General features: G+C 37.9%; 2 protein-coding genes across 16 annotated transcripts in view; one reads left to right on the top strand and one right to left on the bottom strand.

Annotated features, from left to right (window-relative positions):
• Positions 1-10,257, top strand: part of clcn1b (chloride channel, voltage-sensitive 1b) — a 32,546-nt gene extending 22,289 nt beyond the window's left edge. For all 4 annotated transcript variants that reach the window (XM_077208432.1, XM_077208413.1, XM_077208403.1 and 1 more), the window contains exons 13-23: positions 95-164; positions 458-568; positions 713-926; positions 1,148-1,281; positions 4,409-4,590; positions 4,757-4,838; positions 5,000-5,076; positions 6,271-6,315; positions 6,448-6,552; positions 8,081-8,167; positions 8,277-10,257. In XM_077208432.1, coding sequence (XP_077064547.1) covers positions 95-164; positions 458-568; positions 713-926; positions 1,148-1,281; positions 4,409-4,590; positions 4,757-4,838; positions 5,000-5,076; positions 6,271-6,315; positions 6,448-6,552; positions 8,081-8,167; positions 8,277-8,624 — 1,455 coding nt within the window. In that variant the 3' untranslated portion in view covers positions 8,625-10,257. The remainder of the gene's footprint in view (positions 1-94; positions 165-457; positions 569-712; positions 927-1,147; positions 1,282-4,408; positions 4,591-4,756; positions 4,839-4,999; positions 5,077-6,270; positions 6,316-6,447; positions 6,553-8,080; positions 8,168-8,276) is intronic.
• A 3-nt stretch (positions 10,258-10,260) lies between these two features.
• fam131bb (family with sequence similarity 131 member Bb) overlaps positions 10,261-25,663 on the bottom strand; it is a 77,085-nt gene continuing 61,682 nt past the window's right edge. For 11 of the 12 annotated variants that reach the window (XM_077208620.1, XM_077208575.1, XM_077208611.1 and 8 more), the window contains 2 exons: positions 24,603-24,857; positions 10,261-15,413 (listed from right to left, as the gene is read on the bottom strand). In XM_077208620.1, the coding sequence (XP_077064735.1) occupies positions 15,183-15,413; positions 24,603-24,857 (486 nt within the window). In that variant the 3' untranslated portion in view covers positions 10,261-15,182. Of the gene's footprint in view, positions 15,414-18,518; positions 18,577-24,602; positions 24,858-25,663 lie in introns of those variants that run through there. The other variant, XM_077208601.1, reaches the window with a different exon arrangement.

Below are 25,663 nucleotides of genomic sequence, written 5' to 3' on the forward strand. Positions count from 1 at the left end.
TTGACTGCTACAGAAAGATTTCTATAACAATATTTCACAACGTATGCTTTGTGAATGCTAATTTCCGTTTCCTCCCACATTCATACTTGCATAGTTCTGGATGTCTGCGGTCTCTACAACAATGCCGGTCCCTTCTGGAGCTTTCATGCCTGTTTTTATATTGGGTCAGTCATTCTTTTCTCTTTTTTTTAAGCATAAAATGTAACTTTTTGATGTTTTTCGAATTATACTAAGAGGCATTTTACTTGCTAAAAATGTATGAACTATCAATCAGAGGACAGAAGTCATGTAGAAGATTGCGTGCAATAGGTTTTTCAGCAAAGTTTTGATCATGTTGATAATTTAAAGGCCTTAGAAATTTGTGTATAGGGTTAAAATAATTAGACAAGATAATACGTATGATCATTTTAATTGTTATGTGACTGAGATAATATGATATCGTTTCTGAAACAAGCAGGAGCAGCATTCGGCCGCTTGGTGGGTGAGATCATGGCCACGCTTTTCCCGAATGGAATTCTGTTTGATGGGATCGTGTACCAAATCCTGCCTGGAGGCTACGCAGTGATAGGTCTGCAAATATTCCCCTTCCAGCCAATCCTTCACACCCCTAGAATCCCTTTTTACTCTTATAGTAGCAGATTGAAACTTCTCATCTGCTTCCCCTTTCATATTGTTGAAATCTGACGCTTTGCTTGTCCCTGTGTGTGTGTAGGGGCGGCAGCTATGACAGGAGCAGTCACACACACAGTTTCAACTGCAGTGATCTGTTTTGAACTGACGGGTCAAATCTCACACATCCTGCCCATGATGGTGGCCGTGATTCTTGCCAACATGGTGGCACAGGGTCTACAGCCGTCTCTTTATGACTCCATCATCCAGGTCAAAAAGCTGCCCTATCTCCCAGAGCTCGGCATTGGCCACATCAGGTACATCTACTAGACCTCTGGAAACTGACGTATTTGGATGCGATATTGGATCTGAATTGATGATAGTGTCTTTGACCTTTGTTTCCCTTCAAATAGTATAACTTGTTTATTTGATGATGTGGCCCTTTATGTCCCACACAAGGGAAATGAAACAATGATGGACAGAAACTACCTTGGCTCTTGACATAAAATATCTGTCTCTCTCTTTCTCTGCATGGCAGTAAATATAATATCTTTGTGGAGGACATCATGGTGAAGAAAATAAAGTTTCTGTCACCTCAGTCCACTTACAGAGAGCTGAAAGATCTGCTGGAGTCCACGTCTCTCAAAACCATCCCGCTTGTTGACTCCAAAGGTCTGTGTTGGGCGAACAAAAACAATTATGTGGGGGAATTTTTTTTTTTTTTATCTGTCGCAATTATAAGAAATGGCTGCAGTTGTAAAATACAAATCACATTGTACGATATTAGTAGAAAAAAAGTTGCAATTTGGAGAAACGGATATGAAGTCACTCCAAAGATATAGTATGGAAGACTATTCCACTATAATTGTGAGATAAGTAGTCTGATTATGGGAAATAAAGTCTCAGTTACAAGAAACAAAATACATTCTCAGTTATGATATACAAAGTCAGATTATCAGATATAAAGTCACAATTAACTCTTTCCCTGTCAGTGTTTTTTTTCTTTAAGTTGCCTGCCAGCCAGACATTGTGATTGTTTTTACAGAACTCATGGCCCCTAGAACATCGGTTCCCAACAGGGGGGTCTCGGCCCACATGGGGGCCTCAGCGAGCTCTTTGGGGGGGTCGCGTCATATTTTGAAAAGTGTTGAACAGTGATCATTAAAGCAGCAGTCCGTAACTTTTTTTGTGTTCAAAATTTACTACATTTGTATAATGAGCGAGTACATCATGAATCTATTTTCCAAACTGTGTTTTTGTCTTATCCTGAGTCACAATGGTACACCCATAATGAGTGTTTATACAGGGACTATTTTACACTGGTTCGGGTCGTATCGCTGCGCTGTAGCCCAGTGTCTGCCTGACTCGTCATAGACGTAAACAGAGAGAAGTAGCTCTGGCTACAATGTTCTTCAGCAAGATGCATTTTTCTGTAAATAAACGCATGTTTAATAATCACTAGAGCGCCAAATGTTACAGACTGCAGCTTTAAGGAGAACGATCATATTACATTAGCTAATTTTATTCACGATCCCCTGGGTGACCAAATAATGGGTTTTCAACCATGACAGCCCTTAAAACCAAATACAGGCCCTGACTGACCCTTAAGAATGATATTCGTCTTGCCCTGTCTAAGATCTCTCCACGCATTGACCAAATTACTCACTGCCAGCAGCAATCCTCACACTGATAAAGCCTCACAAATAACATGCAAGTATTGAGGTCCCAGACACCAGTCGTTTTGTAATCTTTTTTTTCTACACACCAGTGTGAATACTGATATTTTTGTTATTGCATTTCAAATAGGGCCAATTAATAGGCTACTCCTAGGCTTATGTTTTTAAATTACAAATTATTTGTGTATAAACACATCTGGTTATAGTAATAAACATACGGTTTATTCAAAAACATTTTGTCATCCCTGCTGCTTACAAGAGCGACAATATCATTAAATGTAAAGGGGGGGCCCTAAAATATTCTCTTGGGAAAAAGGGGGTCTCTGACAAAAAAAGATTGGGAACCACTGCCCTAGAATATGTATGAATATCTGAACATACAATATGTGACCCTGGACCACAAAACCAGTTACAATGGGTCAATTTTTTTGAAATTGAGATTTATACATCATCTGAAAGCTGAATGAATAAGCTTTTAATTGATGTATAGGACAATAATTGGCCGAGATACAACTATTTGAAAATCTGGAATCTGAGGGTGCAAAAAAATCGAAACATTGAGAAAATCAGCTTTAATGTTGTCCATTTATGTTCGCGATTATGCTGCATTCACTCACAAAAATAAATGTTTTATATATTTAATGTAAGAAATTTAATAAATATCTTCATGAAACATGATCTTTACTTAATACCCTAATGATTTTTGGCATAAAAGAAAAATCGATCAATTTTGCCCTATAAAATGTATTGTTGGCTATTGCCACAAATATACCCGTGTGACTTATGACTGGTTTTGTGATCGAGGGTCACATATATCAAAAGAAAGAGCATTTTTATAAAAAATGCCATGAACCTTGCATACATTTTATATAAACACTTAAATGTAGGTAAGTTTCAAAAAGCTACATTTTGAACAAAAGGTTGCACAAAAACACGCTTTTGTTGACGACTACATCTGGATCGGTTTAAGAACGATGATCATGAAAACAGGCCGAGGAGATCGTGTCCATCAACACCCCCAAAGCTTGCACAGTCATATACCTATTTGTGGGTTTGACATTTCATTCAATACCGTTTGGCAGTTTTGATTTATATGCTGTTTAATGTTTGATGATCGGACTACACGTAAGCAATGCTTGTTTCTGCTGCTGCTTCGCGTTTTGATCCGGAGATTCAGTACTATTTCAGAAGATGGGTAATAGCCCACTCTACCGTACAACAGTGAAATCATGGATTTCCAGAAAATTCAGTCAATGGCGGGGAAAGAATTAAGAGAAATAGTCACAATGAGATACAAAGTCGCATTGCAGGGTATAAAGTCAAATTGTGTGAAATAAAGTCTCAATTATGAGAAACAGTCACAACTATGAGGTATAAAGTCAGAATGCAAGATATATTATGGAAGCACATTATCGCTGCAGAATAAAAAAAAAAAATATATATATATATATATATATATATATATATATATATATATATATATATATTGTGAGATAAAGTTAAAAATAAAAGCCATATTAACAGTCATAATTACGAGTCACAATTGTGAGTTAAAGGCCGGTTTCACAAACGGCTTTAGATAATGATTAAACCAGGATTAGGCCTTCAATTAGGACATTTATGTAGCTTTTATAAATGTGCCTTTGAATTTTTTTTATGTGCATCTTGACAAAAACAATGGCAGTGACATATTTGAAGATGGACCAATGCAAGTTAATTTTAGTTACTCAAACATGTATTTTAGTCTGGGACTAGACTTAAACTTTGTCTGTGAAACTGGGGGATAAAGTCATCTTGCAAGATTTGAAGTCTCATTGTGAGGAATAAAGTCTTAATTATGAGAAACAAAGTTTCTATTATTAGATAAGTTACAATTACTTTTTTTCCCTTGAAGACAGAAACAGTTTTTGTGCCAAGCTGTTCTTCGCTGGTCAACCAGCATGGTCTTTCTGTTTAAGCTGGTTGACCAAGGCTGGTTTAACTAGCTAAAAAGCTAGTTAATATATACTGGTAATGAACTAAGCTAGACTTTTGAACAGGATCTTGTAACGTGTAGGTGTGTCATCATGATTTCTGTGAATATTTTAAATTGATGTAAATGTAAATTCTTTTCCCATTCCCAGATTCAATGATTCTATTGGGCTCAATTGAGAGATGTGAACTTCAGGCTGCCTTTGATTGGTGGCTCTCAGCCGAGAGGCGGGTTTATAACCGAGATGAGGGCGTGCCCAGCCCGGGGTCACAGGTCAGCTGGGAGTCCTTCGCCTTCGTGGATGAGGAGGTCGGAGAGGAGAATGGAGATAAGGTGAAGGTCTAAGAGAATGTCTTTGTTTTTTGCTCAGAGGGTGATTTTAAGTTCTCTGATCTGACATCAATAAGCAGAGCTTTATGCCAAATCAATGTTCTTTTCTGAAAATCAAGCAAATTATCTGAGTGTACTAATCTTACACTGTAACTAAACTGATTAACAGGGTAACACAGTCTCTGAAGAGCGTAACGGCCCACTGGGGTCCCCTAAAACCACAGACATCTCCACTAATCACACCACATCTGGTGAGTTATACATGTTGTTATCCAGAGGTTTTATCTAATCGACCACCAACTCGCCATACTTTGTGTTCGAATGCATTTATTGAGCTCATTCATTCCAGCTAAATGTTTACCAGAAGAGGTTTGTGATATCAACACTGACCTGTTTAAGTTGATCCTAACAGGTGCCCTGCAGTCCATGAGGAGGACACTTCATCGCCTTTTCTCCTCGTCTTCCTCCGCAGGGCAGACTGAGCCAGAGGTGTGTCTTTTAACATGATTCTTACTTATCAAGGCAGCACAACCTAGAGATGCGTCACTTACTGAAAACATGAGTGCATTTTAAAGCAGGAAATCATCTTTGACATGCTGTTAATAACTTCAGATGATCATTTTATCCCTCATTTTGTAAAACAAAGTCTTGTGTACAGTAATGGTCCTACAATGGAAGTCTATTAATGCATTACAGGTCTATCGGCTTTACATTGACATTACAGGAGTTTGGATATACAAAGGTTTGCACAGAAAAAAGTTGAGCAATTTTTTTTTGTATTTGTTTATATTCAGTTCAAATTTATTTATATAGTGATTATACATTTATTTATATAGCACACAATAGACATTTGTTTTAAAGCAGCTTTCCAGGCTGATAATAGCGTTTACATTTTGCAACAAAACAAACAATGAGATTATATATATATATAAGATAAGAGAACATACTTATGTGTGCTTTATGTATATGTAGTAGGACACTCTTATATCCAATTTATATAAAGAGCTGGGTGATAATATAGTTATGTTGTGACTAAATCAGTTATATATGACATAATTTTTTTTATCCCGGTTCAATGTCTTGCCTAATAGACTTCCATTGTAGATATTTTATGTTAATAACAGCATGTCCAATTTCCAGTATTTCTGCTATAATTGTGACAACGCAGTTTGTTTTCACTTTTTTGTTATAAACATAAACTGGGAGTATGATATTAATAATATAAATAATATGAAAATATTAAATAGGGGCCCTGGATCCCTTAAGTTGATCCTAACAGGTGCCCTGCAGTCCATGACACTTCATCGTCTTTTCTCCTCGTCTATATATATAATTCACGATATTGAATTATCTATATTTTCATTCAATAACTCCTAGTATTTAAAATGAATAAATAGCTCTCAACACATGTTTGAGACAAATCTCGCATTTTTATCTTTTTGCGTTTTAAAAGCTGGTTGTGACACGTTCAGTCCTTTTCACTTCACTGAGAGCACAATTTCACATCAGCAGTTATCAGCTCTCACCTGCAGGTGGCGTCAAATATGCTGTGTGGGGCTTTTAGATTCGCATAACAGGATGAAAAATTCAAGGGGTTATTTTTACTGTGAATGATGATGTTATCCTCCAAACATTCATGTACTACTTCCACCTCCATTCCTCTGTATTTTCCTCTCTCTGTAGAGTCCTGCAGCTCCTCCTGTAACTGATAACATGACTCCTGAAGAGGTAGAGTGATGCATTGATTTATTACCACTGCAGTTCAGACAGACGGACACAATTAGCACATCAATTCCAGAGCGATCTGTGAGCTGTCAGTCACTCGTAGTGACCCTGATTATGTTGTATTGGTGCGTTCAGATCAAAGCCTGGGAAGAGGAAGAGCTGGATAAGCCGATTGACATTGATCAGATCCGTGTTGACCCCTCACCTTTTCAGCTGGTTGAGAGAACATCTCTGCATAAGGTAATCCACGATCCGATTGAGATCACATATGAAATACTGTGTATTAGGATTTATATCTTTTCCAAGTGAATTATGAATTAGACTTTTATCTGTATGTGAATGTCAGTCCAAAGCTCTCATTATTTCATGCCCTCTGGGAAATGTTTTATTTTTTTTATTTTTCTAAAAACAAAACAAAAAACATCTTCATTATTTCCTGGATTCAGGAGTTTATATTGTCAGAGTGAAATATCGATATCCTATGGATGTGGAAAAACTGAAATATCTGACACAATATATAAATATATATATCTGCCCCAAAACAAATGAAAAAAAGACATTTAAAAAGTTTTAATATATTTTTGCGATATATATAAAAAAATATTAGAATAAGGATTCTGTTATTCTATTAGAATACAGGATTCTATTAGAATAACAATTCTATATAATAACTTTATTTGTTACTATTTTTATTACATGTTAATTGTTAATGTTTTGTTTTTCAATGTTATATAAATGTCAAGTATTATTTTTAACATGATTTTCAAAAAATGTATATGAATACATATTTATACATTGTGTGTGATTTATACTATATATATACTGTATTATATTTTTCTGATTGATCACACGCATGAAAGTAAGCATACAAATCATTCACAAATTATTTCAAAAACTTGGAATAGGGAAGTAATCACTCAGTGAAGGGTTAACTGACTAAAACTCTGCTGTGAATGTTTTCACACATCAGAATAGTGAAGTTGATTTAGGAAAGGGTTAACTGATGAAAACTTGACTCTTAACAAATCAGAATAGTGAGGTTAAGGATTCAAGGAAGAGTTAACTGACCAAAAATGTACTGTAAAAGATTACACAAATCAGAGATAGTCTATTTGAGCCTAGCATGACCCGACTAGATGAGAATTTTTTTCTCAAAGAAGGACAGAGCAGTGAGAAACACTCTGAAATGCGATAAAATGCAATTTTCACAAATCAGGTTCAATCTAAAACAAGTGATTGAGAAATCAAGCAGGTCAAGATGACACTGGGTTTAGTCCAACTATTGGAGCTATATGCATTATAAAATTCAGAGTCGCTGTGAATAAAACACTGATTTGAGACCTCGTCACCTGAATTCACTAATCACGAAGAATGGCATGCGATATTATTTGTATGTCTAATAATAAATGTTTCGTGAGCATCAAATCATCATATTAGAATGATTTCTGAAGGATCATGTGACACTGAAGACTGGAGTAATGATGCTGAAAATTCAGCTTTACCAACACAGTAATAAATTGCATTTTATAATATATTCAAAAAGATAAGTTATTTTAAATAGTAAAAATATTTCACAGTATTACTGTTTTTGCTGTGTTTGATCAAATAAATGAAGCCTGGGTGAGAAGAAGAGGCTTCTTTTAAAACATAAAAAAAATCTTACTGTTCTAATAATTTTGGCCACCACTGTGTGTATGTATATATTTATTTATTTATTTATATGTATACACACACACACACAATTATATGTTTTTATTGTTTGTTTCAGACTCACACCCTGTTCTCTCTGCTGGGTCTCAGTCATGCGTATGTAACCAGTATTGGTAAACTGGTTGGGGTGGTTGCACTTAAAGAGGTAAAGATGATGTACCGCCTGTGTCCTCATTGATATTTAAAAAAAAATTCCGTCACATGCTGGTGTGTCTGAGTAAATAAATCTGCCGTTCTCTCTTTTTCACACCCAGCTCCAGAAAGCAATCGAGGGTTCGACTCGCAGCGGAGTGCGACTGCGTCCCCCTCTGGCCAGTTTCAGAGACGCGAGACGCAAGGCCAAAAAGCCTTCTCAGTCCTCTCCCACACGGGACAGGGAGCTGTGGAGCGAGGGAGTGAAAAGAGAGACTAAAGACGAGTCCGTTAGAAGTTGTATCCAGAAAGCGGAGAAAGAGTGTGATGTCGCCACGGGCAACAGCAGCAGAAGTGCCGTCAGCAGCTCTCAGGAGCAACCCTCTTCCACACTCCCTCTCTCCTCTCTTCATCCTGTGCCTGAAACAGAGGCGGATGCTGATAGAGAGAGTGATGAGGAGACTTTATAGGTCTTTTGTTCTGTAATTTCCTCAAATTCAGCCCTCTTGGGGGAGGCAAACCATATTATGGTGCTGCCTTTGAGCCCGGCATGGGTCGCTGCACAATCGGACTGGTTGGTAATTCTCTACTCTCCGGACTGGACTCTTATGCTCTTTCTTTCTAGATTTGTCTATTACATTTGTACATATGGACAGTCGGTCTGACACATCTCACTGAATGTCTTCCCCTCTTATTGGTAATCCATCCCAGTGTTTGTCTGCTGTACTTCGTTCTTATTATATCACTGTAAAAATGTTTGTAAAAATGAAAGATTTGTTACCTTGAGCGATTTATACCTGATCTGACACGTAAAAAAATACTTGTCTCGGTGTAACCCAATGTATTCAGGTTAATTCAGTTACACTAAATGTTTCGACTTCCTCGTTTAAATGTTGCCACATGAAGCACATTTTAGGTTTCCTTTTTTCTTTTCTTTTTACTCTGTAAATGTGACATTTTAAAGGAGTATTCAAGGTTCAATACAGTTTTGTTTTTGGTAACTATGCTATTATAAATCATTTTCGGTAAATGAAAATGAAGCTAAAATAAAATGTAAATATTAGATGAAAAAGTTCAGTTCAAATAAGTTCAGTAAAATGTAAGAAAAAAAAGATATATAGAAATAAAAATATTAACTCAGAATTACTAAATTATTCAAATGAATACTGATAATATAAAAATAAGCTAATTCAAAATGTTAATAGATGCTATAATAGTGTAATAGTAGAACAACAGTGGTTTAACAGAATTTGTGACAATGTTAATTACCACAAAAACAAATTTTCTCCTTTTCTTAAAAATCAAAGTAACAGTGAGGTACACTGTAAAAAAAGAGAAAAATTGCTATCTTAAATTAAGTACAATCAACTTGGATGTTTAAGTAATTTCAACTTAAATTACATTAAACTGACTTTAAGAATTAGTTGAATCTTATATAACTTAGTATAAAATATAACTTATCAAAATAAGTTTGATACTTTTTTTATGAGTTAAAGCTATGTAAAAAATATATGTTGTCATAACTTATTGATCATATCACATTTTAATGTGTACTTACAATGGAAGTGAACAGCACAAATGTTTGGATTTAAAGGCAGAAATAAGCTTTTATAAAAGCACTAACATTAATTTTGTCTGTTAAAGTGGTTTAAATCATATTTTATTTTTTACAGCTGTTTTAAGTTATTTTTTCCATACTAAAATCATGTCAACGGATAGTTTTTACATCATATGGCTATAATAGTGAATATTTTAACATAAATGTATTGCCCCCATTCACTTACATTGTAAGTGCCTCGCTGTAACCCAGATTTTTACTCCTTTTTTTTATCTCTTGTTTTGGGGGTTATTAACATAATGCTATATATAATGTGGCAAAACTTATCTTGTGCTGAACCTGGAATATTCCTTCAATCACTAGTTATTTGTTATGAAACAGTTTTGTTTACTACATAATTAACACTGCAAAGTTACTTTTATCATTGGATCTTTGATTATTCTATTGATGAATTTTTATTTGTCTATAATTGTGTTCTAATGGTCTCAATAGCATGCAGGCTTTTTTTTTTGCCACGTCTTAAAAATACACAAAGTGCACAATAAGGCTTTGTTTGCTTCATTTATTTGTTTCTTCATTATTTTTTGGGAAAAATAAACAAATAGCATATTCTTGAAGGTCAGGGAGGTGTTTTGTTCGTGCAGGAAGAAGAGATGGGTAAGAGAGAGAGAGAGTTCGATGGAGGACGAGGAAGAGCACATTGGAAGAACCTTCTTATAACCTTCAGTAAAGCATGCATAGATATACGTGTCACAGAGCACTTCTTAAATCACACCTCTTATAGCTCAGTCAGTCACACATAACTGATTTGTGTCTATAGTTTGCTGAACATGTTGAATCATAACTTTGATCATGACAGTGTTTATTATCCAAAGTATTACTTTTTCTGAATATGATTCTTCCACCAAGAGGATACACCGTAGGGTTTGAGTTGGAGACACATAACATACGAAGGGAAAGAGGAGAGAAAGACAAGTCAAGTTCACAGAAAGAAGGAGAGAGGTAGAGCAAAGGACCGGTTACAGCATCATGCCAGCAGACAGATTTGTTGTGAAAGATGGCAGTAGAATCGTACAAAAAAATCCATTTGAAAAACACAAATGATAAACAACTACATCCAACTAAGTACATTTGGCTTTTTGTTATTTATTCATTCATGTATACCTTATCTTACATAAAAGAGCACATGACATCACTCCTTTGGTTGCATTAGTATTACCTGGATTCGTGTGATTGGCATGTTGGTTGATTATATGGTTGAAATCTTTGAGGCATTTTTTAGATATATGAAATATGGTAGTTGGATTACAGGCACAACAGAATAAATAATGAAATTGCTCTTGAATTGACAAATAATTAGTAAATTGTCAGATCATCCAGAATAATGAATGAGGAATATAAAGGGAATTTAATATCCATCAGGTGAAATTTTGACGTCTATGTATGGCTTAATAAGAAATAATATACAGTCAGAGCGTTCTTGTTATCGTTAAAAATATTTGTTTGGCAATAATGACCAGCTCAAATCCTCCATTACAACGTACAAAGCCGGTCTAAATGAACACTGCAACAGCTTTACAGTAAAACTAAAGTCCTCTGGGGTTATTTTCAATACAATCAATGACTGAATTGCAAGATGGCACCAGCTGTGTTTGTATGAAATGAGAGAAAGAGTGAGTCTGTGATGGGATAAATAACATTTTTTTCCGGGCGGAAACAAGCTTCCATTAAAAAACATAGCAGGCCTACTTGCTTGTGAGATGACAAGTATGTGTTGTGAACTTTGGATATATTTAACATCTGATATCCAATAGTATTAGCGCGAAAAATAAATAAATAAAGTTCATACTGTAAGTAAAAACTACAAGAGTGAAGACGCGAACACGTTTTACAAGTCGGAAACTTGTAATTACATAATGACGTGACTGATTAAATATCTGACTGGAAGTTCTCGAGTCTGAACTCTGAACTCGGAAATATCTGCGGATATGAAATGCTGATACTACGAGAATGCGTGAACCATCTAGGACCTGAATGAGGGAGCGAACATTTCCGTTTCTCTGTAAAAAGGTGAGTTGATTGACTAGTTTATTCATTTAGACATGCAAAACTTCCACTTCCATATCATTGTCCAACTCTAATGAAGAAAATGTATTGTTATTTAATTGAATAAAATGTTAATCAGCCAAAGCGTATGCACATGAATATCAAATATTCATGTGCATACGCTTTGGCTGATTAACATTTTGTCATTGTGCTAACCAAACTATATTTTAATCGGTTCATTGAACTGAACTGTCCGAAATAGCGTTCGCGGAAAAGAATCGTCCTGAATTCGGAACCATTTACGCGCTTATACCTGTGAGAGATGGAAACGGTTAGGTTTGTGTGTCATTTTGCTTCATGATTCACAAAATAAATAAAACCTGAGGAAGATGGATGACCACGTGACATTCTCACCAAACCAGAGTGATACCATTACAACAAAAGGTGCATTTATCTCAAAATAACAAATAGATATCACACAGGCTTCAAAGTTAAACCACTCCCCTATATAATTCTTAAATAAATAAATGGGTACATATTATTTCATGTGAGCAACTTTTGGAGTTCTGTATGCTTCATGTAGGCTAATATAAGAACTTATGTCACTGAATAAAAATTCAGCTGTTATGCCGCAGTTTTATGCTTGGACTGCGACACGTAATGACACTGTGATTTTATATAATATAAAACATTATTTTAAAACATTAACCTTATGACATACAATCAGATGTTTAAGAAATGTTTTATACTGTACACAATCTGTTAGATCTTCCTCTGGAGCCCAGCAGTAAAATAATATGTACCCCAACATATACAGGAGGGAGTGCACACAATTCTGTAGAAAAATAAACATTGTCCCAACATTGCATAAATAATCATTCAATAAATAAATTAATTCAAGTCAATACTCTTCATATAGCTATTAATGCTATTCTTGCCACCAAGTTTGTATTACACTCAATCATCAAAGGTGTGCCGTGTCCTCCAAAGAAACTGTCATAAAAACCAGACAGTTGCCTTTTTTTTTTTGTTAAATCCTTAGTGACTCATGCATGACATCACAATGCAGAATGATGTAGCCACTGTTTCTGAACCGGGCTTCTCCTACTTTGGGAATCGATGCATATGCTTCACGTCCGTTTACATACAAACACACAGTCAACACAAAGTTTGTAACGTCATAGTGACTGTAATATTCAGTGACCATGACAAACAGGAAGACGCCTGTGAAGTTCAAAATTCCATATGGCCTGAGTTGTTCAAGGTCACTTTCAACTCGGATCAACGTCCATTCTCATTCTGCGGAGACTTATTTTCTTGAAGTTTTGATAAAGGATATTTACAATATGTGGATCCAGGCCCGGTTCTATTCTCCCCTTGATATATAGTGAAAAGAATTGTAGGCAATGGAATACGTATTTTAAATTAGAAATCATGACATGCTTTATTATAAAAAATAATCATCAAGAACCGATCCTGCAAGTGGCACAAGAAATACACGTATGAGTCGCCAACAGGACTGTTCTGATGAAAAGAAAAAAAACCTTTACTGTAGAGTTTTTTAAATGATGAATTTCAGGTTAATGCTCCTCTCAATTGTCATTTCTTATGAAAACAAGCTAAGGATAATTTGATCCGAGTTCATTTAATCTAGATATTTCAAAATCCTAAAGGCAAGGTTTTACTAAACCAAAGAAAACAAAATCCATGCGAGTAAAAGAAAAGGGGAAATGTGGTATCAGAATTCTGCAAATACAATGTGACTTTATGTCTCATAAAACAAATAGTTTCCAATCTAAAAGGCATCTGTCCTTCACCCAACAACCAACGCAAGTGCAAAAAGGTTTTTCAAACGTTTCTCTCCTTTAATCAAATCACTCAACACACACAGCTCACGGAGTAAGTCTCAGGCTCAGATATCTTTAAAACATATAGCAAAATCTCCTAATTACCAACTTGTGACAGTTCATACTACTAAAATCAAAATGGGGTTGGGATGTTCATTTTCTTGGTTCCAGTGTTGGTGTAGGTACAGCATTTTGGCCTTAGTAGAGCACGTGTATATATTTGTACACTACCATTCAAAAGTTTGGGGTCAAAAAGATTTGTGTGTATATGTGTCATTGGTTCTTTCCATTGAATAAACTACTATATTGTGTGTTCAATTTAAAATAAATACATTGATCAAAAGTGACAGTAAAGACATTTCTATAAGATTTCGATTTCAAATAAATGCTGTTTTTTAACTTGATATTCGTCAAAGAATCCTGAAAAAAATCTATTACCGTTTCTTTAAAAATATTGACTCTTTTCAACAGTTGATAATAATGGTAAGAAATGTTTCTTGAGCAGCAAATCAGCATATTAGAATGATTTTGAAGGGTCATGTGACACTGAAGACTGGAGTAATGATACTGAAAATTCAGCTTTGCTATCACAGGAATAAATTACATCATTATTTTAAAATATATAAAAATAGAAAAAGGTTATTTTAAATCGTTAAAATATTCCACAATATTACTGTTTTTGTTGTATTTTTTTATCAAATAAATGCAGCCTTGATGACTAAAAGGTTCTTGCAAAAACATTAAAAAAACTTTACAGACCCCAAACTTTTGAACCCTATGCACTTGTCTTTATGTGTATTTGATTCTATGAGGGGTTGAATACCTTGCATATCATATAAACAGCAGACAGAATTGTGTAGATTGTGCAGTGGTTTGTTTCAGTTGAATGATTTCCACATTTCACAGCCCTGAAACACTGAACTTGTGTTCCACCTAATAGCGTCAAAAGCTTTCAAAAAAGGCCAAATGTAGTTGAAGAGGAAATGAGAATCTGTGTGGTCAAATCACTTCGATATCTTATGGTAAGTGTCTGTGTATGATCTGAAGTTCTGGAGGGCATGAAGGGCATGGAAAAAGCTCATGTTACTGTCTATTTTACAATTATATATTTAGTTTTTTTTGTTGTTTTCTTAGAAAATAATTGTATTATTATGATCATTATGGTTTATTAACTATAGTTTATTGTCTTTATTTTGAATAACGAGAGCCATCACTCCTTGTAAAAGCATGCACATATTTAACCGAATGTTCTTCATATTCATCTTCCTGATTTACATACCTCCGTCTCTATCGCTCCATTCTTGGTCAGTTTTCCTCATTCTCGCCATTCCCAGTCCCAAGGAATTCCCAACTCCATTCTCTGCCTTCCTTTTTCAAACATCCAAAATATAAGGCTTGAAAAAATCATAATGTTCACGTACGCAGTGCAGTAACTGTCAGTTCTGCTTTTCCATTTTGGATTCGAGCAGTCACTTGAATTTAACAATAGTGTTTGATTCCTGAAATAGGAGTTGATAGTGTTTGATTATGCTGATTGAAATGTCTGTCAAAACCAGCTCAAGTCTCTCGCCGGCCACTTAGTTGGTTGCTGTGATGTCTACAGGCAAGAATTCTGACTCCTCCTCCTTTTCTTCAAGCTCTTCAATTACAGACGGTGAGACATCAGACGCCTTTCGTTCTGTGATAAAATCTCCTGGGGCTTGACCTGGACTGCTTCCTCCCATTGAGGTCACTTCCTCTCTCTGCGTCATTGGAGATGGAATTAATGTCACTGGTTCTGGTTCCATACATAACGTTATATCTTCCTCCTGGAAAAGAGGCTGGACATTAGTCTGGGTATGTGTCATTTCATTAAACGAAATTGCAAAACAAATGTTTCGTAAGTTTCCAAACAGGTTTTGGGACACTTAAATAAACAGCCCAATGTTAAAAGTTGTTTTATTATTACTTGTAGTAGTTCAGCTAGGTCATTTTTAAGTTGTTTCCCATAAAAAGTGTAAACAAAACATTTTTTGTTTGATCGATCTGGCTAGGGGTAAGTTTCTTGTACAACAACAAACTTGCTGTTTAACCACCATAGTTTGATGCATCATTGGAGAAGTTGACTAGCGACTGGTTCCTGAAAACGTAGTAACATGGTTGCACGTTTGAGCTACATTGTTTTACAATCAAAATCAGAATGTATCAGAATCAGAATGAGCTTAATTACCAAGTATGCTTTCACATACAAGGAATTTGTCTTGGTGACAGAAGCTTGCAGTGCACAGACAGAATCATGACAGCGACAAGACCGATAATAAAAAGTAAAATAAGTTAATAAATATAAATACATAAAATATACACAAAACAGACATATGTATGTACAGGTATGTTATATACAATGCAAGTGAATGGGAATAAGAGGTATGGTATGCTAAATAAATATAAGTATAAAATGAGACCGACAAGACCGGACAACAGATGAGTGTGGATGGTGGGTATATGTAGAAGAAAAGGTAAATAGGTGGTGACAGGTGTAACTGGTTAGAACTCAGGTGATTGTGAAAGTATGGGAGGAGCAGAAGGACCTGGTGCTGAGGACATATTGGCAGAATCTGTGACAACATGTTTATTGCCTATGTGGGGGCATTTAATTGTTCATGACGTAGATGGGCTGAGGAAAGAAACTTTTCTTGTGCCTGGCTGTACTGGTGCTCAGTGCTCTGTAGCGCCAACCAGATGGCAACAGTTCAAAGAGGAAGTGTTCTGGATGTGTGGGGTCCAGAGTGATTTGCCAGCCTTTCTCACTTTGAATGAGTACAGCTCTTGGAGAATGTGAAGGGGTGTACAGATGATCCTCCCAGCAGTCCGGACTCTCCGCTCTAGTATTCTGAGGTCTGATTTGGTAGCAGAGCCAAACCTGACAGTTATAGAAGTGCAGAGGACAGACAGTATGACTGCAGAGAAGAACTGCTGAAGCAGCTCCTGTGGCAGGCAGGTTGAACTTCCTCAGCTGGCAAAGGAAGTCCAACTTCTGCTGGGCGTTGTTCACAATTGTTCCACTTCAGGTCCTTAGAGATGGTAGTGGCCAGGAACCTGAATGACTCCACTGTTGTCACAGTGCTGTTCACGGTTGTGAGTGGGGGGAGTGTTTGGGGCTTTCTCCTAAAGTCATCAATCATCTCCACTGTTTTCAGCTCCAGGTTGTTCTCCAGCTCTTTAACCTCCTGTATGCAAGCAGACTCAGGACCGTCCTGGATGAGGCAAATGAGTGTAAGGTCGTCCGCAAATTTCAGGAGCTTGACAGACGGGTCTTTTGCAGTGCAGTCATTGGTGTAGAGGAAGAAGAGCAGTGGGGAGAGCACACATCCTGGGGAGCCACCAGTGATGATGTAAAGGTGTAGGATGGGAATTTTCCCAGTCTCACTAGCTGTTGCATAGATTTGTTATAGATATAGATTTTGGCAGTTCACGGGATAAATTTGCTTTATTACAGTCCCCAAAAATGATTATAAGAGAGTCCGGGTGAGCTGTTGCAGCTCTGTGTTCACACACGCTTGTGGAGAAATGTAAACACTTCTGAGAATGAACAAGGAAAACTCAAGCAGCGAGTAGTAAGGCTTACAGTTGATGAAGAGAACTTATAGATTAGGACAGCACATCTTCTTCAACACTGTTACATCTTTACATCACCTTTTGTTGATGTAGAAGCAAGTCTCACCGCCTTGCTTTTTCCCTGCTCATTCTGCATCAAAATCCGCTCTGAACAGCTGGAAGCTTGGCAGATGTAACACACTGTCCGGAATGGCTTGATGAATCACAGAGCAGCAGAGTTTGAAAAGTCTTTATTTGTTCAGGACTGGAGAAGTTGTTTGTCTGTTTTGTTGGGGAGGGAGTAGAGGTTTGCCAGATGGAAGCTAAGCAACGCGATTCTAAAGCTACACTGTTGAAGCTTGACTAGCGTGCCGTTTCGCTTCCCATGCTTGCAAACCCATTTCGCGTGGTTGTGTGCACAGTAACTTTGGCTCCGCTTCCGAAGATGCACGACTTCGAGGCGATTATGGCCAAGCAGGTACGTCTATACCAGCATCTTACCAGCACCCGGTTTGCGCTTGTCTAAATGAATTTCTTAAGTAAACGAAAGTAAACAGGTTAAGAGCGCTTAAGCTGCGCCGCTGCCCATCCAACTATATTTTCTAGCAAAACGTCTGAATAATCAAAAACCGGTGATAGATTTGGTGGTTTGTACTGCCGAATGTTCAGCAGTTTGTCCGTTGAAACCGATTGTAGGAGAATAACTAAAAGATCATCTGCGGATCATCTGCGGTGCCAGTATAGGACTGTTGTTAATGACATCATGCGAAGGTGGTGGAAGAATAACTTCTGTTAATTAATCGATTTGAGGTCACAATTAATGTCATATTATTCTAGTTAATTTACACATTCATTTTTTTATCATGTTAGCAAGTAATATGTATTTGGCGTAGACTTTACTCCCTTATGAATGTGATGAAGATTATTTCACTATTTTTCGTCTCTGTCATTTTGCTTTAGTTCATGTTTGATATATCGCGGGTTCCTTCCTACCTCACACTTCAGGGTTACGTTAGTGCAATTTTTGAAGAGTGTGCATAAATGGGTGTTTGATATGTTCAAATATATAGATTGAAATTTCTATATATTTAAATGGAATGAAAGATATATAAAATGTACAGGCCGAGAACATATTGGTGATGATCGAAAATATTTGACTGACAAACCTGCAGAAATATTAATTCAGCCAAGGACTATGCTTTTGCCTGACCAAAAGGAGATGGGTGGAGTGTTTGAAAAACCTGTTTGAAAAGTCATTAATTTAGCAGTTTCCTATTAGCACAGAAATTACACACTTCAGCTTTAATGCTGGAAAAGTTGTACACAGCAGCTCATACCTGACTGCAACAGTGAGAGGAGTTACAGAAAATGTAGTCAGGATTCATACTTTTCTAGCTGCTGACAGAATAGATGTTTGTTAGGTTTTAAATGATAAATCAATATATTCAGTATACTGTTAAAAAAATAAGACAATATTTGGGTCAGCGTTATTTTATAGTATTTATTAATATTTTGAATTAACTTTTATTTTTCCAGTTTTTCCATTCTTAGTTTTAGTTTTGTTATATGCATGTTCCATTTTTATTAGTTTTAGTTAATAAAATTAATTAGTTTTAGTGTTTTAACATTTCTTTTTAGCTTTATTTTTTTCAGGGTTTTTTTCAGTTTTCAATTTAAAATTAGTTATTGTATTAAAGTTAGTTACCAAGGCAACAGTTTAAGTTCCTTATCAGTCAGTCATGTTAGACATTATGTCAGAACTCAACTGACGAATTGGGATCCTGCCTGAGAGTAATGTGAATTTCAGATCGTTCCTACACTTTGCATTCGAGGGACGACCATATCAGTACAGAGTCCTCCACTTTGGGCTGTCCCTGTCGCCTCGTGTCTTTACGAAAGTCATGGAGGCAAGCGGCCCTTGTTCCTATGAGGGAACATGCCGTTCACATTCTCAGCTATCTCGGCAATTGGCTCATACTGGCCCACTCGCGAGAGCAGTTGTGTGAACACAGGGACCTGGTGCTCCAGTACTTCAGCCATCTGGGGCTTCGGGTCAGTTTGGAAAAGAGCAAACTCTCCCCCGTGCAGAGGATCTCTTTTCTCAGAATGGAGTTGGACTTGGTCAACCTGACAGCACATCTCACGATCGAACATCCACAGTTGGTGGTGAACTGCCTGAATTCGTTCAAGGGTAGGAGAGAGGTTCCACTGAAACGATTTCAGAGGCTCCCGGGGCATATGGCATCTGCAGCCTCAATTACACCACTCGGGTTTCTTCATATGTGTATTCATTTATCCCCGATATATAGGACTGTTTTTAAATCTAGAAAACCAGAGGTAAAGACCGTTTCTGTCTGGTCCAAGGACAGCATAGAAAAGCTTAAGAGATGCTTTCTGTGCACTCATTGGGATATGTTTCACAGCTTCGACATTAATGAGGCTACAGATACTTTCACTGACTATATCAACTTCTGTGTGGACAATGTGCTGGAAAAAAAGTGAGTGACTGTTTATCCAAATAATAAGCTGTATATCACAAAGGAGATTATCAGATTAAAAAATATCAGTCGGAAAAACAAGCCTTTCGAGATTATGATCGAGTGGGTATGATATTGATCCAGAAGGAATTGAATTGTCTGCTAAGAAATGCTTGGAAAAGACAGAAACAGATTTTAGAACAGAGTTTTATGTCTACGAATTCTAAGAAATTATGGGACACCATTAAAATGATGACTAATATTAATACAAAGGGTAACCGTCTTATTACTAATGATGACCTGAGGAAAGCAAATGAATGAAATGACTTTTACCTCAGTTTTGACTCACAGGACTGTGCTCTGTAATGTAAAGAAGCTTTGGAGTCACTTGTAATCGAGAACACATCTGATAGGATCATTGTAGACCCACAGAAAGTTTGTTTAATCTTCAGTAACCTGTGTACCAAAAAGTCGACAGGTCCTGATGGTTTCTCTACATTATTGTTAAAATCTTGTGCAGAAGAACTTACTGCGGCATGGTGTCCAATTTTTCAGCAATCTGTGGATTCTCATATTATACCTATGGATATACACTCACCTAAAGGATTATTAGGAACACCTGTTCAATTTCTCACTAATGCAATTATCTAATCAACCAATCACATGGCAGTTGCTTCAATGCATTTAGGGGTGTGGTCCTGGTCAAGACAATCTCCTGAACTCCAAACTGAATGTCAGAATGGGAAAGAAAGGTGATTTAAGCAATTTTGAGCGTGGCATGGTTGTTGGTGCCAGACGGGCCAGTCTGAGTATTTCATAATCTGCTCAGTTACTGGGATTTTCACGCACAACCATTTCTAGGGTTTACAAAGAATGGTGTGAAAAGGGAAAAACAACCTGTATGCGGCAGTCCTGTGGGCGAAAATGCCTTGTTGATGCTAGAGGTCAGACGAGAATGGGCCGACTGATGGGCCGACGAGAATGGGCCGACTGACAACACGCACAACCTTGAGGCGGATGGCAGATCTCAACCCAATAGAGCATCTTTGGGATGTGGTGGAACGGGAGCTTTGTGCCCCGGATGTGCATTCCACAAATCTCCATCAACTGCAAGATGCTATCCTATCAATATGGGGCAACATTTCTAAAGAATGCTTTCAGCACCTTGTTGAATCAATGCCAGGCTTAAGGCAGTTCTGAAGGCGAAAGGGGGTCAAACACAGTATTAGTATGGTGTTCCTAATAATCCTTTAGGTGAGTGTATATCTGTGAAAAAAATCTAAAATTGTTCCTTTAACAAAAAAACAAGTGTTCAATTTGTGATTATAATAATTTTTATTGTGAAATTCTCTGATGACACAGCGATACTTAGGCTTTTGTATGAGAATACTGATTTGTCAGGTTATTTCTCAGTGGTATCAAGGTTTGTAGGGTGTTGTGATATAATTATCTAATTCTAATAGAATCTTATTCTAAATACGAAAAAGACTGAGGAGATGATTTTTGACCTTAGATCAATAGGTGATCACACACCAGTGCTTTTACATGAAACATCAATTAAGCAAGTATGTTCCTACGAGTACCTTGGTATCCATATGGATAATACACTTAGTTGGGGGATTCATGTGGATACAATTTGTTCTCGTGTGCAGCAAAGACTGTACTTTCTACGTAGACTTAGACTTTATTGAGTGGACCAGAAAATTATGTGGTTGTTCTATCAGGCAGTTATAGAGAGCATAATCAGATCTGGCATTAAGGTTTGGTTTGGTAACCTTACAATTTAGGAAAAGACGAAGCTTGCACGCTTGGTTAAAATAGCATGTTCTGTATACAGAGTATGAATTGTTACCTTCTGGAAGACGGTACAGATTATTCCTTTTTCAATTAAAATGTTAAATGATGAATGAGTATTTTTGAAGGATGTGCATAGGAATTTTTTGTAATTTTAAGAATTGTAATTGTAGAATTTTCCGTTTATGTTAGCAATGATTTTGTCAATGTAAACACCTTGAGTCCAACACAAATTGACCATAAAGTGTATTTCATTCATTCATTTAATTTCATATGAGACCGTTTCAGCACTGGCTTTACGGCCGAGTCCCGAGATGGGCATGGCAACGCGGCACGCACCCAGTGACAGTCACCCCAGCTTGTCGCCAAACTTTCAGCCCATGGTCAGACCTTGCATTTTTACAGGCAGGGGTTCCCCTTGAACAAGTTGTTGTCGCTCAACAGATGTCTCCACCAACGGCTGGGGTGCCATGTGCAACGAGCATGCAGCCTCGGGCTCCTGGACAGGACCTTGACTGCACTGGCACATCAACTGCCTCGAGTTGCAAGCAGAATGGCTTGCTCTGTGCTGCTTCATATGGCTGCAACAGGGCAAGCATGTGCTGGTCTGGACGGAAAATACTGTGGCCGTTGCGCACATCAACCATCGATCAGGGTGGTCTACTCTCCTGTCGCATGTCGCAACTCGCTTGCCAAAACCTCCTCTGGAGTCAGAAGCATCTGCGGTCGCTTCGCGCAGTTCACATTCTGGGCGAGCTCAATCGTGTAGCCGACAAGCTCTCACGACAGCCCACGCTCCCGAGAGAATGGCGACTCCACCCCCAGATGGTATAGCTGATTTGGAGACACTTCGGGGTCGCACAGGTAGACCTGGTTGGCTCTCCGGACACGTCCCACTACCAGTTGTTTTACTCCCTGGCCGAGGGGACCCTCAGCACGGATGCCCTGGAACACAGCTGGCCTCGGGGGCAAATGCAAGTATGCGTTTCACCCACTGAGCCTGCTCACACAGACACTATGCAAGGTCATGGAGGACGAGGAGCAGGTCTTGTTAGTTATGTCGTACTGGCCCAACCGGACCTGGTTCCAAGAACTGATGCTCCTCGTGATGGCGGTCTCCCTCCCTCCACCCTGAAAGAGTTTGTTGCCGCTATTGGCCTATACGTGGACCGAATGCAGAGCTTCAGGACTTCAGAAAAGTTCTTTGTCTGTTATGGAGGCCAGCAGAAGGAAAAGGCTGTCTCCAAGCAGAGGTTGGCCCACTGGATAGTGGATGCCATAGTCTTAGCATATCAGGCCTAAGATTAGCCGTGCCCCCTTTTTGGTCGCTAGCAGACATTTGTTGAGCTGCAGGCTGGGTGTCACCTAACACGTTTGCAAGGTTTTACAATCTCCGTATTTAGCCCGTGTCTTCTCAAGTACTCGCCACAAGCAGACAAGTATATGGAGGGCCCGCTCGGTACCGACGGGATACATGTGTTTATCTGCTCCACAGGTGAGTTCCCCACCCGGTGAACCCTGCATGGAGTTCCTCCAGCACTCTCGGCAGTTAGAAGGGGCAGAGGTGTCCAACGCTAGGTCTAGCACTTGTGTGTATGCCCAGAAGGTCAGCCCATGTGCTAGACTAGGTGCCAATTTGTTGTGATTCCTCTACGGGTTATCCCACATGTGTTTTCTTCCACGGTGCGGCTTCCCTGTCGGCGAGCATGTGTCTTTCCCTAGGCTGGATCTACCACGGAGACCTTTCATATGTACAGTAGCACTGGCCTGTTGGCCAGTCCATACGTGTAACATCCCTATGGGCAGGATGTGGTCTCCATAGCGTTCTTTTCCATAGATATGCTTTCCCAGTGTTATCCAATAGTCTCACTGTATGGGTCAGAAGTAATAACAGTGATCAACCTCCTCCTAGTCAAGCCCTGTCCCGTCTTCCGCCCTGGTAGATGGCTGTCGCTGTCGCAGGGCACTGGAAGGGGCAGCAATAGTGGCGCTTTGGTAGGATTCCAATTCGTCTGTTCAATTCTGATGTAACGTCGAACGTGACTGACTGATAGGGAAGGAGGGAACAGAGATGTTACATTCCATCGCCACAATTGCTGTGCCACTGCTGAACGGCCAGGATGCACCATCTTGGCTCCTCAGTGTAAAACTTGAATGTGCGAGAACAAGTACGCTTCCTTATATACTCACTCCCGGGGCAGGGTTTGCGATGCAAATCTCGCATGCCAATGTCCATTCGCTCATTTAGTTTACACTCGAAGGTGATTGGGGTCTCAGACGAGATCCCAATTTGTCAGTTCAGTTCTGACATAACGTCTCCATTCCCTCCTTCAGGGAACGGGGGTTACATAAGTAACCTAGACGTTTTTCATCTAAGATTTCTGTTTTATTCATTTCAGTTATATTTCAATTAACAGAAACAATTTTGTATCATTTTAGCTTTAGCTAACAATAACATCACGGATTTAAGATTTAACGGCCGTTTTGGGGGCCTGAAAATGCACATTTTAAAAATGGGGTTCAAAGTGCACTTAGGATACCTATAAAAAAAGGATAATGTTATCGTCTCTGTGTAAACTACAAAAACACAAATTTGTAAAAAAGGTGATGATATGCGAAGTGTTATGTCTATATATGCGTAGTATTTCTTTACAAATTGACATCGCCAACTACTGACCTGGCATGAATAATACAATATTTTTAGTCATTACGCCATTCGTGTGAACGGGGATTATTTTGACAACGTTGTTGCCTGTATGCAGAAAAACGCAAAGGAAAAACTTTTCCATCTTCTTTGTTGTGTAAACATACCCTCAGACACTGTATAATTGTCTGTTGGTATCATGTGCATGATCATGTTCATAGTTAATGTGATGAACTACACCTGTGCTATGTCCTATACACTCTGCTATGGCGCCTGTGTGAACATGAGGAAACTGACTTCATACATTCACTAAAACAATTTGGGACCATTTGGTTAAAAGTCATTCCAAATAACTAGAAAAATGTTTTGAAAAGATAGTTTTGAGAAAAGATCAAACATCAATTGTTTGCAGGTATCACTTGCTATTTTACTTTTAGTGTAGTGACATTTAGATGTTTAAGTGTGGCATAAATGTCATTTAAGGGCCACTTCACTTCTTTCCCACTCACTTTGATCTCTTCCTCCTGGGCTTCCAGTAAAGGTGAGTGATCTGTCGTCACCTCCTCTGTGGGGACTGTTAGATTTCCATCTACTGTTGCAGGCATGCTCATGTAGCCCATCATGTCTGCCTGATAGGTCTCTGTCCCCACTGTCCCCCACAGATCCACTAACGGGGGGTGAGTACGGGAGGGCAGGCTGTGGACGGTGCTGTTGGGAGTAGCTTGTAAAGAATGAGTGGCACTGTGTAGTCTTTGATCCAACATCTGCAAATAGAGAGGACAACAGCTCAAGTTTCCATTGCAGTAACACAGCACAACAGTGAAAGCCCACTCTTCAGCTTTCTTTGTTTTCCCAATAATTTTCTCAATTTAAAAAAAAAAATCACTATAAGCCGTTTATAAGCCAAGAACCAAAGCAAAGACAAACCAAAATGACAAACAAATATGATAAGGATTGATTTATGCATCTCATAAAAAAACAGCAATGACATAATTGAATCAGCAATTATTAATAAAACTATTGACTTAAGACAATTTTTAGTAAAAACAATAGGTTTGTATATATATTTATACAAACAATATAAATATATTTATATTTATCTAATTTAAATAAAATTAGATAAAACTTTTAGATACAAGTAAACAAAATTAGTGAGGTTTGTGGTTAAATTAAAATACTATATTTGTCAATACGTTTAGTTTTTTTATCCTATTTTCAAATATTTTTTCCAATTCATTCGTAATATTTAATGGCAATGGGCATTCACTATTGAGAACTTTAGCCATGATTTATGTTTCCATTGTAACATTTAAACATTAAGCTGAAACCACAGTGACCAATGGCTTCTACAACAGCATTTATCAATATTTAATCAAATAATCAAAGAGCTTTTGCTAAGTCGGTCTTGAAAAGTTAGCAGTCTGTCTTCTTAGTCTGTCTGAGAAAAAGGAATGAGAGTTTTTACTTTCAGAACCCGACTTGTGCTCTTTTGTGGTTGAAAAAACAACATGATTCCCCCCACCCTCCCTTTGCAATGGCTGATGGGAAGTGTAGTATTAGATTCCCCATT

This window comes from Siphateles boraxobius, unplaced genomic scaffold (genome assembly GCF_051911475.1).
Source record: "Siphateles boraxobius isolate OS27281-9 unplaced genomic scaffold, OSU_SipBor_1 12, whole genome shotgun sequence".
NCBI classification, from domain to species: Eukaryota; Metazoa; Chordata; class Actinopteri; order Cypriniformes; family Leuciscidae; genus Siphateles; species Siphateles boraxobius.